Genomic DNA, 20044 nt, shown 5'->3' with positions numbered 1-20044 from the left:
TTTGCAATGAATTCATGATGCTAGGAATAGGATTTTATGAATATTGATCGACTGAACATCTGTACATATTTACATTGGTCAGATATGTGCTTGGTGTCAGCATTAGCGTAATTGTGTACTCGTTCTATTGTACATTGCCTATATCTTAATTATCAGCTTATGTCTAGCACGAGACTCAATTTACCTTTCCGACTTTTGAAGGCGGCTTCATCTTGGTCTTCGTTTTCGTTTTCGTTTTGGTCTTGAGCATCAGGATCCTCTCTCCGGGATCCAATTACGGGTAATTACGTGTTGAAGTTGGAATATGGATTGAAATAAAACCTAATTGTATATGTTTGTATTTCTGTCAAATCTTTCCTTTTTTGTATTTATTATTGAATAATAATAATTAAAATTTTACAATCGTTTTCTCGGGGTTCCATCTTATGTTCTTTTTTGGTTTTTTTTTTTTTGTTTTGGTTTACTTTCAATTTTGGTTTTATTTTTTTCTATAATTTACTAGGTCAAAATGACCAATTTGTCAATTTCCTTCTAATTTTTATTATCATATATTTTTGGTTTTTTCATTTAATTCTGTATGTTTTCTTTATATGCAATTATTTAAATTTAATTACTAATAACGACATAAAAAATCAGCGCTTCTCTTTTGTTTTTGTATTTTTTTAGTTTTATGTTTTGTTTTTCACTTTTTAAAATTAATTTAATTTAAATATTTACTAGTTTACGATGCTTCTCTTTTGACTCGGTTTTCATTGAACCCTTATTAAATGTCTAATTAAATTTTATATTAAAGTTTTATTTTATTTTCTTTGCGTTTCTTTTTCTGTATGTTGGTTTTGTTTTTAGTAGAGAAAGAGTTGGTTTTGTGTTTCATTGGTTTTTGTTTTGGTTTTAATAAATATATACTTTTATGTATATTTTTTAAAATTCATTTAAATGCAACTAGTTGTAGGAAAAAGTTTCATTTGCTTTCAAATATTTTCTTGTATTATGTATTACCATGTATGCTATATGTATGTATGTATACTCTATACTTGTTTGCCAGTGTAAAAAAGAAGTATATATATGTCTGCACTCACACATACACACATATATGAATATCATTTTAGTGTACCTATGTATGTATGATGAAAGAAACACTTTCCACTGTCCGTTCCAACTGTCCTTTTTACGCCCTAGAAATGTATTAGTACGAGTATTAATCCCAGCCAACTTTTCCCAGTTGTCTGGATGTGAATAATATGTTCGATTAGGTTCCTCCACCACCATCTCTGCCTCCATCTCCACCTCCACCACCACATGGTGGGGCCTCACTATTTTCTAAATCTATTTTTTACTTGGGTGACATTTCGTTTAAAAATTGCTTATGTGTAGACTCTTCTTCAACTTCAGCTAATTGAATGTTGAACATAATCCCGTATCGACTGCTGGCTGAAATCTGTCCAGGGCTGTTTGAGTGTTTTGTTTCCTCCTTTCTGACTCGCTTTTTTGTTTGTTTTTTGAAATGAGCACAAATGATGGAAATGTATAAAATATTTAAAATTAGTTATTGTTTTTATTTCTCATGCTGGCAGCTTGTTGCTATGTTCTCTATTTGTAGATATTCTTATGCGTAGGATTGAAATCTATCGTTAATTGTTCTCACTGACGTTCACGTTGGAAAAGCATACAAAATAAACGTATATCCATATCAAAAAGACGAACAAAAATCCCCACAAAACCTGTCTATCTGTTTCTGTCTCTGATCTATTTGTATTCGCGCTGATCTGGTAGGAATCTAACAAAATATACATCGAATTTCACCTTTCATCAAAATATCTCCATTCCACATACATTTTCGGTTACCCCATTTATCGTTTATCAAAAGCTAATCCTTATTTATACATACAAATTCAAACTGTCCCGAAAAAAACGTTAATCCAGAAATGGAAAGGTTTAATCAAATGTTTATATAGCTATAAAATGGCTGGCATACAAAATTCGATATAAAATTGCTTCAAAATTGTCTAAAACCCAAACTGATTTAAAATTAAAAATAATCCGAATACGAGTAGAACCATTTCTCAATATCCTCGTTTGGTTTGTCTTTGTCTTTGTCTTAAAACTATTGCTAGCTGTTCTGTTGTGGTTGTACTCGAATCTCTGTTTCTTTCAGCTCTTTGGATAGAATCTTAATTACAGCTACAGCTACTCGCACGAGTTCCTCGGTCTGTGTCTGCATCTGTTTCTGTGTAATCTGTGTTGCTTAGACTAAGTTCTGTTACTTCGTTTAGTTACTTATCATCTTATCATATTTTCCATTATTTATTCTTGCAAATTATTGTTTTTGTTGTTTGTTTTTTTCTCTGCTGTTGCTGTTGCCTTTTTTTTTGCTTGTATCAGTTTCTGATAATATTTCGCTTAGTTTATTTTATATTCAAAGAAAAATTCTGATTGTTTTCATTGCACAAGATTTACAATTAGAAGCAGAATAACTGTAACTTAAAAATTAAAAAATTAATTCCATGTTGAACGTTTTCTTTTGTGTGGAAAGAAAATGCTGTGTGAAATTAGTCAAACTCAATTTTTCATTTCATTCGTTCGATTTGGTCATGGGCTCTCGAGTCGAGAAAATGGCAAGGAGTCAAGGAAGGAAAAGTCTCTGGCCTGGGACCTTCTTCGGGTCTGTAAAGGAAGATCTGTCAGAGTTTCTCCCCCGTCTTGGTCCTAGCATTTGCTCAACCGACTCCCATGCCCTGTTAATTTTTAAGATTTTCTTGCCTGTGTTATTTATTTAGTTTAGTTGTGGAAATTGTGTGCTTGGCTAGATAGCGGACAGTAACATACTGTAAGATCATACTCTAGGAATATAAGAGTCATCCGACAGTCGAGTATTTGCCAGTGGATTTATGTATCAAATGTATGAGAGATTTTGGATTTGGGCAGACTGACTCCCGATCGCAGAGATCGACTCTATCATACGAGTATGTATATAATTGTATAAAGCTCCTTGGGTTACGAGTATATGTGTTGGTTGTCCTTTTGTAGTTGTTCGTTTTTTGTTCTTATTTTCGTTTTCAAGTATGTATTTGTATGTTTTGTGCGCTCAATACTGAAGCGAAGCACATAATTACCCATGCACCGGCATGTTCTGAGTTCTATGGTCTTGTGATGTTCATTGTTATTGGTATATATATTTTTGTATTTGTCGTATTTGTCCGACTTGCCTCGCTATCCTTTTCATTGTTCAGCTTTTTGTTTGTAATGAATTGCCTCTGGTGTTTGTACAGTGTATAAACTTTTAGTATTCAATTTCAAATCACAAAAATAAAAATCATAAATCATAGACAACTCATATCAATACCAAAAGTTAGACTGTGTACGATGTTTCGCTGTTCTCACTGCGATAAAGGAGCGAGCTCTTGCCCGATACCTGGGTCCACGCAATAATTCGCTCGATCATCGTTTGCATCACCAAAAAATCATGCAATTCATCAACACGCAGATATTATTGCTCGCAACCATTAAATTTAATCAAATGTGCCTCGATGAAACGCCAGTCGAGATGGAATGCCATCTATGGGACACATTCCATCTGCTGAGCGCAATGGGCTGGTTCACTCAAAATCACTGGATAAATCTTGTTTTCATTTTCTTTTTTGTCATATATCTCGCTTTCGTTTTTTTTCGTAGTTAAACTTTTGTGAATTCTTTTCTAATTCCAATTTGGATGGGTTATTCTATTGGTTTTGGTTTGCTTTAAGAGGTTTGGTTTTTAGGGGATTTTAGGTGTTGGGTTTTGGGTTCTTGTGTTTATTATCCTATCGTGTTCTGTTCAACATAAAAGTAAAATGGGGAGGGATCTAAATTTACGTAGTAGTGGATATGTTAGGTTAATTGGTTCTGTTTTGGAAATGCAGTTTTATCTAGAGAGGAGAAGGGTGGCTGAGTTTTGTATTTTCCCTAAGTGTCTACATAGTTAGCAGAAAGGTTTCTTGGAATTGACTTCCATGGACTGACCTCAATGCCGCTTGCGAAGATTAATATTCTGGTTAGTTATTATTCTTCAGTGGATCCAAAAACGTTGGGCTCCGATCTCATGTACATACATTCACATAGTAATATATATTGGAATTTATTTTCATCTACAATTTTTCACTATAAAGCTCACAAAATGAAGTCTTCCAAAAAGGGTATCTTGGGGTCTTGCCCTTCTGGAGACTTTCGAACAACTGCATAATATTTTCAAGTGTATCCAAAAAAAAAATTCCGAAAATTTGTCTTGCTTTTTAAAATATAAAAAATATAAAAGAAAATATACCCGTTTTGATTGTAATTAACTACATATACAAGTATATGTATACATATGTATCTGTATAGTATAGTCAGTGGAAGAATGAAAGAGAATGTCTGTTGGGTATGGCGGTGAGGTTTGGGATACTCTTTTTAAACTTAATTTTTAATCAGTTTTTTGGTACTTTTTTTGTTTTGTAAAGAATTAGGAAAATTGGAATTAAAAATTTGTAAACAATTTTAGGACATGATTTTTTTAAGTCTCTTTTTGTGTATGTGGTTTTTACGAAAGACTTTCTTTAAACGAGTTCTCTTGTTTATATTTAAATTATTGTATTTTAAAGACAAGATTTTGTTTATTTTTTTTTTTAGTTTTTTTTCTGTGTGTATTATTTAGTCAATGGTATTTATATCAAGTGTTTTTCTCTTTTTTTGTGGTTTTTAGAGTTTTCCTTTTGGTTTTAATTTACTTAAAAAGTTTCGTTATTAATTTAATAATTAACAAATTGATTTTATAATAAAACCAATAACAATAACCACCTCGCCCATATGGCTACGAGACAATAATATGTGGTGCTGATAGTAGTACAGCTATTGTGGCTAATATTGTGAACATTGTGAATATGATAAGGCACAGTCTGTCAACGACCATAGCTGCAAATTTCCAATCATTGGCAATGTCATTTGACTCGTCATCTTTACGTAGCTGTGTTTGGTTTGTGGTTTTTGTGGATTTTGTTTCATGGTGGGGTTGGTATGAGTATTCGTAATCGTATTCGTATTCAGAGAGAGAGAGAGAGAGAGAGAGTGTGTGTTGAATTGGAGAGAAAAGAAGAGGCAAAACTATTAACTTTCATCTGTAACAATGATGGGGAGTGATAGATGCAATGGATGTTCGGTGCAGTCTGGGTCTGGAGCATGCATTTGTGAATAAGATACTTTGAATCCAATAACAAATAGGGATAGTTTCCCAAGATATTCCACCCTATGGTCACGAATAATTCTCAGCCAACTTACCTGATCAGTTATAAAGCGAATTTCCTTTAAGATTAAACCTAATTCATATTCTGTTGATGATTTGATGCACGTGTGATGACTGACCGCATCTGGCATTCGAGTGCTGCCAATTGGCCCAATGCTCCCATCGTCGCCTTGTCTGCAAATTGGCACAAGGCCAGAAACATGGGACGTGAGTTGGTTATTCCACTTAGCCGAATGCTGACCCAGGGGCCAGAGCAGCAAAGTATTATGCTTATGGTACGAGTATGTTTGGATTCATTACCCATAAACCGTGCGATAGAAGGCTGGGTTGTGTGGCAGTGTTCCGCCTGGCGTCATGGGGCGACAATTGTGGCGAAAATCATCATCGATGTCCAGAACATTGGCCAGCAGCGATTTCGAGGAGCTTCGTTCGGGGAAGGAGGACAAACAATTTGGTAAGTACACTCTATAGGTCTATGAATATTTTGCCCTGTTCTTGCTTTCGCTTTTGGTTTCGCTGTACGCTTGCCAAGTTTATCCAGAGCCTACTTTAGTTAGGTTCATATGTGCATTCGATACATTCGTACACTGAATGCCCCTTAACGATTGCCGAGGAATATGCTGCGACTATCAGACGAAAGAAAAAGCAAGAACAGCATAAAACTATTGCTAAATACCGCTCTTTCAGCTCGACATCAGAGAGTATCTGATGCTTGCGCTCAGACGACGTGTCCGAGCAGGGCGTGGTCGGGAACTCCAGGATCAGTGGTCGTCCCGGGCGACTCATTCGTAGTATCCAAGGCAACCAGCATAAAAATACGATGCGTATCTAACGGCAGGTGGCAGGTGGAAATTGAAACGTTTAGTGGAACGAGCCCAACGATAACCCCACTCAAAATTATTATTATATTCATATATAGGTTCCAATTGCGTGTGTTACTCGTACAGTTCGTGTTGGGAGGATGATGATGGCTTGTGTCTCTGGTCGAGAGTGCGGTGTGTGGCTCAACCCGGCACGCCGCGATTTATGGCTACTTTGCATGAACAGACTCACACGCCCAGACCCACACTCACACAAACACACCCGCAGACAGATGGCCACAAGTATGATTTATATTTGATTTGATTACAACTAAAGCAACAAAGTTGTGGAGTCGATTATTTGGAGAGCAACATGTTGGTGTTCTGTTCCCCATTTCGGGTGCGGTTCCCATGCAGGATGTTTGTATGTCTGTATGTATGGCTAGTGATTTGTTATTACACTTAAATATAGTAATATTTCTTTGTATGTATGTGTGTGTCGGCGAGTGTGCCCAGTGCCAGTGCACGTGGGAGACTGGCAAGGTGGGGGCTCGCTGTTCGCAAAGTTCTCTGCTTATTTATAGCTATGATGCATGCAAAAATCATGATTTACAACACAAACACAGATATGTGGATACACAGATATTAAACACGAAACACAAGCGCACAGATACAACACAAGCAATAATGGTGGCAACAACTACACACATATGTACATCCGAGAGAATCCCCTAGTTCCAAATCAGAGGCGATTGAAGTGAGCCGTTGAGCTTTAAAGACATTCACACCGAAATCGGGTTCCGATTTAAATTACACTTTCTAATCGTGTCTAATTTTTGAGTGTCCATACACTCACACTTTTCGAATATACTTATTATTTATAAATATTCAATGCCTACAATGCATGTCCCACTAGCTTCCTGAAGATTGAGATTACAGCCAGATGGCTGTAGTAATTGTGAAAATGTGATTCTATAGCTATGAGTTTACATCTTTTGAAACTGGGCCTTAGTCTGCCTATACGCAGACCTTCATGGCTACATCGAAGATAGATCATTTATACTCTTTTTTTGGGTGAACTCCGGGCCTAACTATTCATAATCATATTTATAAGATACTCAATTATTGTTTCCTTTCGGCAAAGTTGGATCAAAGGCAAGTTCAGAAACGACACCCCAGTTCCCTTTCCAATCACATTGAACATCCATTGCCTCCCCCTCTGGTTGGCTGGTGGCATGGTTGAAGTGAATTCAAATACCGCGCGAAAAAGCCACAGAAACAAGAACCGAATCGATAGTCGCGACATGCATTGTGCCTCGCCAGATCTCATGCACAGTACCCGCTCTTCTGTCGCTCTGTCGCTCTGTCCCCTTGTCGCTGTCCCCTTAACAATATTAGAGTTGAGCTGCTGAAATACCCACGCTCTCAGCTGACAACCTCTCTTGCACTTTACCCGATACTGATACTGCTCCTGCTAGTCCCTGTGTCCTGCCCTATCGTTTCCTTGTTGGCGATTTTTCTTTTTTGGCTAACAAGCGAGAAGCTTACATGGAAATGCGCTTCAGGACGTGGCATGCAAACTAAATGCAAAGTTAACCATTGCAATGGAGCAACTGGCATTTGCCATATCCATATCAATACGTGCTCGTACGTACCTATATAAGGACGTATATAACGCCCACTCCAGCCAACCAACCCCTCTGCTCTACCATCTTTTCTTTTTGTGCAAATTTTGTGCAAATTGATTTGTTGTTATCACACAAAAACGGAGCCAATTCAAGTGCCAGGAGACAGGCGACAGGCAACAGACGACAAGCGAAGAGCTCGAGGAGCAGAAGAAGTTGCGGGCCAAAAGGACTTTTTGTGCATGCACATTTCTAATGCACCTGCCTCGCCAATTGGCTCAATTTTCGTTCTCGTGTCAGGACAACTCACAACTGGGGCAACTGTCAAGCCCGACGCAAGCCGTACCTACCTTGTCCCTACCCATGCCCATACCCATACCCGTACCTATTCGCGTTCCACCCAGCCCCTACTATTGGCTTTCGGTTACTTTGTGTGCTCGAAAATCGAGGATTTGGTTTTTCCTTCATGTGCTCCAAATTCAATTGTATGTCGAAAGGTCTGCGAGCTTGGATGGATGGAGGGACAGGGACAGGGACAAGTCCACATTCTTGCGCGAAAACCATACAAAACTTTTCATGTGAGTGACTTCTTAAAAGCCAATCGACTTCCACTGAGTTTCCCTTATTCTTTTCTCCTTCATCCTTATCTTTTCGCTCATTCCCTCTCCGGGTCTCGTCCAGCGCAACTTTTCATTATGCACTTTGTGGCAATTGCAATAATGCGCAGAAATTGCTTTCCACTTGGATGTCCTGTAACAGAATCATGATGAAAGCGCTCTGATGTTTCCCGTTATTGATATTACAATTTGCGGTAAAGGTGGATACTCTTCCGGCGGTGGTCTTGTTTGCTATTTAATAATATTACTAGATACACTTGATTCCCTAAGTGGTTCCTTCAAGCATTTTTACTCTTTCAGAAAATTGTACAAGTTATGAAATTCGGTTCTATGAGTATTTACGATTTACTTTGTTGAGGTAATTCCTAAAATGACATTATATTCTCCCCTCAATATTTATAGCTCAACGTTGTATTGCAGACACTCCTTAACTCTCTAGTTCCCCAACAAACATCTATCTTTATAAGACCGCACTCGGGCTGCGGATACTCTTTGAGCCGCTGCCTTATATCCTTTTTCTCTAATTACGCAAACCATCAAAACAGTCGGCTATCCACAGCCTTACAAACCATTCGCTGCTCATTCAGGCACATACAACATCAAACAATTTTTTGTCACACAGAGGGTCTATGTACAGGAAAATAGATAATATATACAATATAAATGAACGAGTATATGTGTTGGGACGGGGTTAGAGTGAAAGACAGACGGAGGAGTGCATCATATTGCATAATATATCATTTGACTGCAGTTTCGACTTTGTCATCTGGTTCTTGTAGGTTCTTTACACATACATACATACATACATATGAGTATACGAGTATATAGGTATGAGTACGAGTACGAGTGTACGAGTACAGAGATGCAGATACAAAAGAGTGTGTGCAACTGGTGAGGAGGTACGAGCAAAAAAGGGCTCAACGTGGTTAGGATTTAGGATGGGTGTAAGGTTGGATGTACTGGGTAGTTGGGACTCGGGATACTTGGTTTCTTGCTGGGATTGGGGTTGTGGCTTACATACACATAAGTAGAAATTATGGGCCCAACATCAACATTACGATATTTTTCATTACATAAATTATTTTATAGTAGACACGTATAGTAGCTAGACATGTTGGATGGTTACAACATTCATTTCGTACTCTGTACATCCGTCCGTCACATTTTGCTCGGCTCGGCTCAGCTCGGCGTTCGCTTCACATCGTTTCACTGCCCTCATTGGCCTCATTGGGCTCTTTTGATTTTCGGGTCACACACACATTGACTAAAACTGAACTCAACTGACATTTTTTTTGTCTGGGATTCCACTATATTGTAGATACATTTGCGTATACTAACGAAATCAAATTGACAAAACACCAAGTTCAGCTTGCAAAAGCGCCTCTATGTAGGCATCACAACTAACACAACCGAAAAATTGCAAACAACATAAACGGGCTGGTTGTGTATGAAACAGAAATGCTGTTAAGACAACACAACAACAACAACAATGACAACAATAAAAATTATAATGATAACAAACAGCAACATATGTATACATATTTATTTGTGCAACTATTTGCTGATTTCTCTTGCATTTAAATTCTATGTATATATTTTTATTTTTAAAAGGAGCTTCAAGAGTTTTTAACTGTCACTGATGAGGAGTTTATTTCTTTCAATTAGTTGGTGCAGAACTATTTAATATAATGATCGATAATTTATCCTCGAAACTGTAAGAATAGATGAAAAGTGTAGGTCAGGGCTGTCATAATCACAAGATGGTACTTGCTCATAAGCGAATACCGCTGATAATTACCAAAGAATCTAATCCCCAATGGGTGTCTATTCAGACCAGAAAGAAAACACAAGAATTATTAGATTACTATTTTCAAATTATCTCTTTTTGTATCATTTGATACAAACGGACAAATATATCGATAAAAATATTAAGTAATCATTTGGTAAACGCTAGTATTGCCATTTTCTGAAACGAGTCTTAAAACTCATTCATATTTTGTATTGGCTAAAGTCTCTGGCAAGATTTTGTACCCTTCTTGAAGCCGCTTTCCGTTACGCTTCGTACCGTAAACTATTCAAATTTTAGTGGAATTCTTTCTGAAACTACACCAGTCCGTTGAAAGATACTTTTCCGTTCAGTGTGCGGTCACAAAAGCTTACTTTATTTCTTTATGGTGTTTTATTAATATTTTTAAGGTTTGGTTTTTGGGCTTTGGGCTTTTCAAGAATGGAAACAACACAAAGTAACACAGTACAACAAGTAAGTAAATAACGTGAAAAGAGGAAACACAAAAACATTTCTCTAGCTAGCACATAAATTATTTTTGCATGGCTCTCGTATAAATTTAGCACTTTTTCTCTTTTTTGGTTGAGATAAATCATATCAAAAAATGCTAATGCTATGCGACAGTGGACACGGGACCGGCAACGACAGCAACAGCGACAGTGGCAGAGGTAACGGTAGCGGTAGCGGCTATGGGATCTGGGGGATTGGGATCTGCCCATCCGCGCAATCCGTAGATGGCTGGAGGGAGTGCCTCGTGCCAGATGATGCAGGAGGGCAGATCTATCCCCAACAGACAGTTGCGGTCCCGTGGCCACTGTGTACTGACTGGGGCTATATCGTACGAGTATATGATGAGTGATGGTCGCTTTTGCAGTGGTTTTATTTTGATTTTCTTTTTGTTGGAGAGTTTGGAGAGTTGGTTTGGTTGTAGTTTTACTTGTACGAGTAGTTGTAGTTGTAGTTGTTTGGGATGGTTGGTGGGTTGACCTATTTGTGACTTACCCATTCGGACATTTCGTGCGTATCAGCATTTCGATGATGATAATTTAATATTAAAATCGTTGACACAACGGATGAAGCTACCATAAACATTATGCAATTGAAATATGTACCTGTTGGTTGGTTGGGCGTGTTGTCAATATATATATATATATATGTATATATATATTACGTATATATAGTATATCGTTGGGTGTGTGTTAGATAATGTACGAGTAATTGTTGTTGTGGTGCATGTGAATATTGATTTGTTTTTTTGTTTCAGATGTTGGATTGTGGTTTTTTATGTTAGTTCGATAGTTTTGGAGCATTGTTCAGGGTAGCGCATATTTCATAGTTCGGAATCATTCATAGTGTTTGATTTTGGTATGGTTAATATTTGGCATTTGAGAGCGCACATATGTAGTTTTTTCATAGTTTTGTCAAAGGTACACAGTTTGTTTGAAAGAAAGGAAAAAAGGCAAGAGATATATACAAAAATTTAGTTAGTACATTAAATGCAAGAATTTTTGTCTGTTAACTTCTGAGTTTCTCAATTCTTTTAACGACATAACAAATGAATTGGCATTAAAGAAAAATAAGTATAGGTTTATGCTCTTTTCTTTAACATACACACACACTTAGGTAACTTTAGTCGGAATACTTTAGAAAAATATTAGGTAGGTATACATAGCAGTTAGACACCGAAATCGTACGCCAAGAACGGAATTAGATATATTTTTAAAAATATAAATTTAATATTAAAGTTTTGAAACCTTTTTTAGAGATAGAGGTCGAATTTGAAAATTTAATAAATTTTTTCATGGGTTGTCTTCGGATTTATTGATTCATTGGTCATATGGTGGGGTTGTTCCTTGCTCTAATCTTCAAATCTTGTTTTAATTAAAATTAATATAAAGATATACAATAAGCTATTCGCTCAACGAATCCCTATAGTAAGCCAAACGGATTATTATTTTTAAAATAGTAATCGTAACTCATATACGAAATCTCTAGGCAGACTGGAATATGGTGTAACACAAGTTGAATAATTTATTTTTAATGAGATAAGAACACATTGTGTCAGACGCAGAGTCAAAAGACAGATAATTCAAACTGCTATTGAATCGGGAACAACCCAACTATACTTTAATTTGTATTTTTTTATAGATTTCTTGAAAACCGAAACAAAGTATATTTATAGCGTGCAGGAAACTCGTCAAATGTGTGTGCATTATTCAAACCAGTTCATATTTTCTGTATATATATATATATGTATATATAAGTACTGATCATTTTTGGGCTGTTAAAGTTAATATATATACGGGTATTTGTATTTATACGTTATAAGCACATATTTAAATCTTGATAGCAACATTTAAATGCCCTTTTGTTATTTTTAGTCTGTTTTCTTTTTCAACGAATTTTAGAAACTATTCTCTTGGTTTTTTGGCATCAGTTTGATTTCCTTAAGGACCCCAAAGTCATCGATAGAGTATACCATTTGACTTTTGAGCCAAAGGAAACGTTTTGAAACGAGTCATGGCGACTGATGCTTGGAGTGGAATCGGATTTCACAGGATTGTTTAATTGTGTGTCAAAGTTTTAATATTATAAAATCATCGGATTTTACTTGGACTTTAAAATCATTTTAGAAATGCATGGATATATGTAATGAATATGCAACTGCAATAACTTTAGAGGATTATATGTATATATATTTACTATATATACTGTATACATATGTATACGTGTATGTAGTTATGTAACGATATAATGTATATGGATTGAATAAGGAAAGAAAACACTTCCAAAAGAAGAACACACAAACTCAAACCAAAGGTAAAAAACATCGATAATATGATTTACTGTTACGTTTACATTTACATTTACATTTAAATTTGCATTTGCATTTACAAGAAGCATTACCATCGACTAGTTTCGGTAAACAAAATGGTCTTACCTAACAGAGGCACCGCGTCGGATGTGGCCGGCATTGTCTCGGCAACCATATTGAGAAACACGGTCAGCGAGAGCAGGATGGTAACACCTAGATATCGGATGAGGAAGACGATTAAGTGACGCATGCTCTTATTTCATATAGCACGGGTGTCTGGTGTGATATTTGATGTCGGACTTTTTCAATTATTTGTTCATTAACAGTCGGTCTTTGCTTTGGTGTCTGTCCGTTCCTTGTGACCTGGTAATCTACGGCCCTCTAAAGGTATTCCTGTATCCATTTTCCCTGTTTCCAACAGTAGATTTGCTCATACTTCTGGCTAATACAGCCAGAAGCTTTACTCTCACTTGTGTAACCCTCCCCTTGATCCAGAACACTGCCACTAGGTATCTTTAAGTAGTTTTAGGTACTTTCCGACACCCACTTGCTACCCATCTATTTCTGTTTTGAGCACTCAACTTTGGCTGAAGTAAAAGTCCTCAACTTTCGTCGAGTCCCTACTGATTTTCCGCCCCACTAATGCTCTGCCCCTGTCCCGACCAATCGACAGCACATTTGAGGCGAGTGCTTAACAGCCAGCCGGAACATTCCTTACGCCCGGCTCGTTGAACACTTTTTACTACTCAGCTCAGTCATAGCAACATTAAAAGTTCAATAGTTTGTTTGCCAACGCTGGCAAGGATCTGGGCTGGGTTCTGCTGGGACTAGGATTGGGACTGCGACTGCGACTGTGCCGTCATCGTCATCGTCATCTTCAGCGACATCAACAACAGGAAGGGGAGCGATGGCAATAGCGAGTAATGCGCCGTGTCAGTCAGTCGGTCGGCGGGTGAGTGGCTCGCTTCGGTTCTCAGTGGGCTCTCGTCGAGCGCTCATCAACAGCATTATGGAGGGCATCTAATTTTAAATTGGCCCGCGCTGCCGACGAGTCTGTCATTATTTAAAAAGTACTTGGCAAATACTTTTGAAGCGGCTCTCGAGCTGTTTGCATGTGTGGGCGGTCGCGGTTCCTCTTCTCCAGTACGTATATTCATAAGTATTTATGTTGCCTAAGTGGTTTCAAATTAATGTACCTCCTCCACTGTCCCAGTCCCCCCTAACTATAACACTAGAACTTACCCAGCGATAATTTTTCACCCGAATCCGGTGGCAGAGTGAATCCCAGCAGAGCCATTGAAGCAATCAGCACACAGGGTATAATCAGATTGAAGAAGTAGTAGAGCGTTCTTCGGCGGATGATGATGGCGAAGGTTATATCTATATACGGTTCCGGGCAGCAGTTGTAATAGATCTCGTTACGCTTGCCTGGAACACCTACGGTGGTTCAATTGTACAAAGGGCATTACTACAAGATATATTCGTGGTGGGAAGGCATCTCTGTTTCTTTGTTTCGTTTCCTACGAAACGTACGAGTATACGTATACGAGTATGTATCTGTGGCAGCTTTTACTTAGGACTTGATCTGAGCATTTGTTTCGAGCATTTCTTGGCATAATACAAGTTAAATAGAAGTACGAATACGATTATGATAGGAGAGTAAGCATTGGATAAGAGTTACGATAGCGTTCTTGGGCATAGAGCAGAGCAGAGCAAAGACTAGAGTTGCTGGTAAGTGTAATTAGATTAGAGGTAATCTTGCCATTTAAAGTTTAAAGTCTGTGTACATAATTTGCAATATTCTTTAAAATATACCAATGTATATGCGATATGTGGGCTATGACATGGCAAGGATTAGGGAGTGATACTCCAGTATGGAGGGTGGAATGTAAAATGAGAAATGTGTTGTGCATGCCGTGGAGTGGGAGTGGGAACGGGAGTGGGTGTAGTTGAGTGTAAACTTAGTTTCGGAAAGAGTTTTATTTGTCTAGGCAACTAATTGTAAGTAAAGTTAAGTAAGAGCAGAGCAGAGTAGAGCCGAGCAATTTACTATGGGGAAAAGTTTTTATGCACTTTGCTTCAAATGTAAATACGAGAAAAGTTATGTGGAGATGGGAAATTTCGTTGCGGGTTATATATGTATATAAGCGGAGAAAGTAAGTAGAGAGTAGAGTGGTGTAAACGGGGTTTGATTTCATGATTGTAAATCTTAAGTTCACTTTCGGGCTGTACCCTTTCAACGGTTGCTAGATGCTAATAGATACTCAATGTGTTTATAGGTATGATACAGAAACTAAAGCTCTCCTTGATCTTCCATGAACAACTGAGGTATTGAATGCGATAAAGTATGTACATAATTCCCCAAGCCAGAGTCGGGGAATAGGGTTTTTTGTGTCTAATAATTTATAAAGTCTTAGAAAATGTCTTGTCCCATTTTCTCTGATCGATTCTAAGGCACATTCATCCAGATATGCAGAGCCCTTTCTGATGGAATCTACAAGCTGTGAATTGCTATTCTGCCCCCATCTTTTTGCAAACATATTCGCAGTAAAAACATTTGGCAGAAAGCCTGATCCATATGCCGTCTATGGCTGGCCCAATGCCTCAAACTTCAGACTAAATTATCTGCCCAACTTACTCCAAGATTACCAAAGGGATTACAAGAGCGGCGAGCAAATCGCCTTGGTCGAGTATTTAAAAATGACCCAGCTACCATTCTGCTTTGGGACCCGACCACAGTCCCTGCACCGCCCATATCGGGAGCACTTTTCCGACACAAAATAATTTGCATAAACTGGCTAGGGAAGGGCAAGGTAGAGGGAAATCGGCCGCAAGTGCGCACTGAAAACAATGGCGGAGAGGAAAGAGAGCCCGCGGAAAAACTTTGGGAAACTCCCGAAATATTACGCACAAAGTAAAAAACAAAAACCAAAACGAAATCAAGAAAAAAAAACGGAAAGCAACTGAAATGAAAGGAGAGCACAATAAAAGCAGTCGACAAACGAAAATAAAATTTGTTGCACAAACTTTTCTTTTGCAGTTTTGTGGCTAGTGTGGAGCGGAAAACTTTTCGGCTATACGGAGTGTCTGTATTTGTGGTAGCGCTAATTTATAGTGCACATATACATATATACACATATATATATACATACATATATGTGTGTGTGTGTGTGTATGAGTGGGAGAAAATGCAGACGTATTTGTCCTTTAATTTCTTAATTGGTTCTGGTGCGTGGCTTCTGCAGAGGACTAAAGACCAAAGCTCTTTTTCATTTTCCCCACCGCCACCGCCCCCCTGGGTGGCAGTTTTCGCTGACTGGGAAAACGCTTACGGATCGAGGGCGTGGCTAGACTTTCTGCCAGCTCAGCATTCTATGCGGAAAAGTGCAATTTAAACTCTGTCTGTGAGTGGTAGCGTGCTGGTGTGTGTGTGGGGGGTTCAGAGTTCGTATTTAATTTAAATTTCTTTCATTCTGTGCTTCTGTAATTTGTGTTTCTCTTGTGTTTCCAGAAAGTCCAGAAAGTTTATTTATTCGCTTTGCTATTTATAATTTATAAGCCTCACTGAATGAGGAGCAGAGTATTCAATTAGATGATTAGAGAGGGATAGAGTTAAGATAGGAGATGTATCCAGAAGCATAATTTCATCAAGGACCTATCGAACCCAGGTCATCTACAGTACATACTATATATGCAAACTTCAAAAGGTTTGGGTCTACGACTGTCTCTGTATCTGCAGATAGTTGGTTTGTATTTTGGTTACGAGTATATGTAAATACATTCTATTCAGCATTCATTCGTAATCGTTGTACATGCCGTTAGCTTCGATAAAGAAAACTATAAAATAGATTCCAGGATAAAATGTTCTAAGTGGAGTGCATACACGGGCCAGGCCTTACCTCTTGATTAATTTAATGGTAATGTTAATAGCTCCTAATAATTAGCACCTGCGATTGGAGTTGCATAGTTAGGCTGTTGTGTAACGGTCTAACCTTATGCCACACCAATCAGAGCTCTTACAAAGGGCAATCGAAACGTTTACGCGGCTATTTCGGACTTTAAAAGTTAATGCGCCCAAAGATAGTTTTGTGATAGTCTAATTGAAAACAGAGTTTTTGGTTTCTTTGATGTTTTGAAAGAGTAGAGTGAGTGGGAGAACACTGGATAAGCGTGTGGGTTTTTAGTGAAGTACGAAAGTAATAGAGTATAGAGTAATGTAGTACGGGGTTAACAGGTTTACAGGTTAACAGGGTTCATGAAGTGCCCTACTTCATTCCGTATTCATTGACCTCGAATGGGATGATGGGGACTGAGAAGTGTAAGAAATACGAGTATCGAAGCAGTGATATGATAATAAACGCTCTCATCTTTAGCTGATTGAAGGTGCCCGGCAGTGCTTTCCACTGCCCCAGCACTGGTTCAATCGGCTTCCGATGAGCAGACGCAGTCGGAGTTTCGAACGGAACGAGTTCGGAACTTTAGTTCGCAGTTTGAACCCTGCTTGCAGCTTTCAGACTTTTGTGAGAGAGAGTAAGTAAGATAGAAACAGAGAGAGAGAGAGTGAGTGAGAGAAAGTTACAAGTATAGTGTGTGTGTTTTTGTGTGCGCTTTGGGTACACAAAAGTAATCGGCCGCAAGACCGTCATCTCCTCTGGAGAGATGAGATGAGAAGAGAACTGTGGTTCGTTTTGCCAACAGACAGGCGGCAAGATGAACTTCCACACACGGAGATTGGGGAGAGTAGTATATGAATTAATTTCTCAATTTGTATCTGTATCTGTATCTGTATCTGAAGAACGTGAGTCACTCGCCAAAGAAGCAACGGCTGCTGAGAGTTTTGGAGGTTTGGATTGTGAATCTGGTTCTTATGTCGGATATGTAGAGGATGTCGCTTTCGCTCCGAACGACGTTGGCTTACTCACCCAGTAGTTCCCACTCGCCGTTGAGCACGTAACTGCTGATATCACCGCCAGTTTCATCTTGTAATTGTAAATCCAGCTTTTTATATATATGATATTCGGGGAGAGGGTAGAATAATATAAATATTTTCGCTCGCTTCAAACGAATACAGCAAAAAAAACGAAAAAGTACTGAGGAAATCAAAAGTTCTGTCGTAATTGAGTGTAATTTGTAATTAAGTAAGCAAAACAACTACGAGTCTTGTGAGTACTTCCTGGTTGCCCTGCTTGTGCATTGTTGGAGACTGAACCAAACCTGAAATCCATCATAGGTCCAGCTGCCGAACTTCATCTCGCAACGCTGATCGTCAAAGGGAAACCACGTGATATCTATCTTGCATGTCGACTTAAAGATTCCCGGCGGCACATACAGACACGACCCGTTGTTCCTCACCACGACATTAGTCTGGTAGGTGCCGTCGAATCCCTCGTCGGCGCTGTTGTACATCAGCACGTCCGGCTTCCAGATGCGATGCGGCGGTATGCGAAGATCCTTCACTCCCCCGTAGTCGGAGGTGTTCCAGCGGAGGTTCATGTCGTTCCACTCCAGTTTCAGCCACACATTCGTGACAAGCAATTGATTTTTCTCGTCCTGCAAAAAGGCATGCCAAACAGCAAGTTCATTACACACGTCGCTCGCAATCAAATATAATTAATTAACACACAAAATTGTATGAGTATGTATGTATATATGTATGTCCGAGTATGAACAAACTCTCATATAACTTTATTCAGCGGAAAGTTTGCACAGCCATTTTTTCATTTTTATCATTTTTATAACGTATTTCCGGCCACAGCGGATGCGACCTGAGGTGGGAATTGGTCGGTTGCCCACTCATGCATGTAAAATGGCAAATGAAAGCTGGAACAACATCTGAGGTTGATTCGAACTGATTGGAAAGTGTAGAAGCCGTAACAGCTGTCCAGATTGAACAAAAATAAACTATTTACTGTCTATAATTAAGAAAGTTTTCGCTGTTCAATTGTTAAAAGATTACCTAACATATTTTGGAGTATTTATTTTTTTTTTGTCTAATTTAATGCCAAAAATAATGTGGTAACCACAAAAAAATGTGACCCGCTCTTGTCTTTTGGGACTTTGCGCCATATCTACCAACGAGAGCGGTACTCGCGGCTTTTTTTGGCTTGATAGGACTGAGACTCCTTATGAGAACAATTTTTTCTAGTATATATATAAATAACTAACTTCGAGCTGGCTTCGATCGTGCGGCAACCCCCGGCTCACTCGCTTCGCTTGCGCCAAAAACTTATTTATATGGGCTGTCACGGATGATTTAAGATACATTTCTTCTGGATTATTTAAGTATGCTGTTTTTATGTGTATCCATAAAACCCTGTTTCGTTATGTCTGCCATTATGTAACTATCTCTTTGCAAAGCTCCATCAAACAGTAGAGCCGTGAAAATGAAAAGCCTAAAAGCCTGACAAATTGTTCGCGAACTTTAATCCAGAGAGCTACATTTTTAAATGCAATCTAACCAACCTGCCGCCTGGGATGCGCCCCAATAACCAAATCCGCGCATTACAACAAAACCAGCAGCGGCAACAACAGGAGCAGGCCAACTGCTCTTAAAAAATTCACCAACTGCACACAAGGCGTTTGTGTAATTTACAATTAAATGCCTGAAATATTCATGGTCCACTCGGGCAACAACAAAAGCAACGGAAAGCAACTCCAAAAAGCTGGCTAAAATGAAAATGAAATGAAAACAACTGCGAAAAACAAAATCTCTGGCGCTTAACCAACAAAGAGCGTCGAGAGCCGTAGGGACGAAACGAAACGAAGCGGAGCGGAGCGGAGTGTAATGGAACGGAGCAGAACAGAGAATATTCGGGATGAGCACCGGCATCACATTGCACAAATATTTTGGCCGAGCAATTTCCGTTAGTCAGTGTGCAAGTGCAATCACAAAATGGGCTCAAATGTGCGACAGAAATGCGGTAGAGATGAAATGGAGCCACCGATTGCTAGCTGCACGACCCACAGCAACTGCTCCAAGCACACACAGGGAACAGGACACAGGACACACACACTGACACAGGGCCGTAGCAGAGTCAATATGTTTTTTGGTGGATACCCGCACTGTGGAAGGGTGGGGGAGGGGGAAATCGAAGCAGCGGCAAATAGAACATTGTAAAGGAGGGACGTGGCAGGACTTGGTAATATT

The 20044-nt window shown here is 38.7% G+C and overlaps 1 protein-coding gene across 5 annotated transcripts in view; it reads right to left on the bottom strand.

Moving 5' to 3' along the window:
• Positions 1–358: 358 nt before the first annotated feature.
• nAChRalpha5 (nicotinic Acetylcholine Receptor alpha5) overlaps positions 359–20044 on the bottom strand; it is a 62298-nt gene continuing 42612 nt past the window's right edge. For 4 of the 5 annotated variants that reach the window (XM_033379412.1, XM_015181307.2, XM_033379411.1 and 1 more), the window contains exons 5-12: positions 18112–18447; positions 17820–17895; positions 14140–14334; positions 13024–13110; positions 11085–11194; positions 5931–6082; positions 5555–5677; positions 4996–5428 (exon numbers count right to left, since the gene is read on the bottom strand). In XM_033379412.1, the coding sequence (XP_033235303.1) occupies positions 5119–5428; positions 5555–5677; positions 5931–6082; positions 11085–11194; positions 13024–13110; positions 14140–14334; positions 17820–17895; positions 18112–18447 (1389 nt within the window). In that variant the 3' untranslated portion in view covers positions 4996–5118. The other variant, XM_001356174.4, reaches the window with a different exon arrangement.

This window comes from Drosophila pseudoobscura, chromosome 4 (assembly GCF_009870125.1).
Source record: "Drosophila pseudoobscura strain MV-25-SWS-2005 chromosome 4, UCI_Dpse_MV25, whole genome shotgun sequence".
In the NCBI taxonomy this organism is placed as follows: domain Eukaryota; kingdom Metazoa; phylum Arthropoda; class Insecta; order Diptera; family Drosophilidae; genus Drosophila; species Drosophila pseudoobscura.
This window is presented reverse-complemented; position numbering and strand designations above follow the sequence as displayed.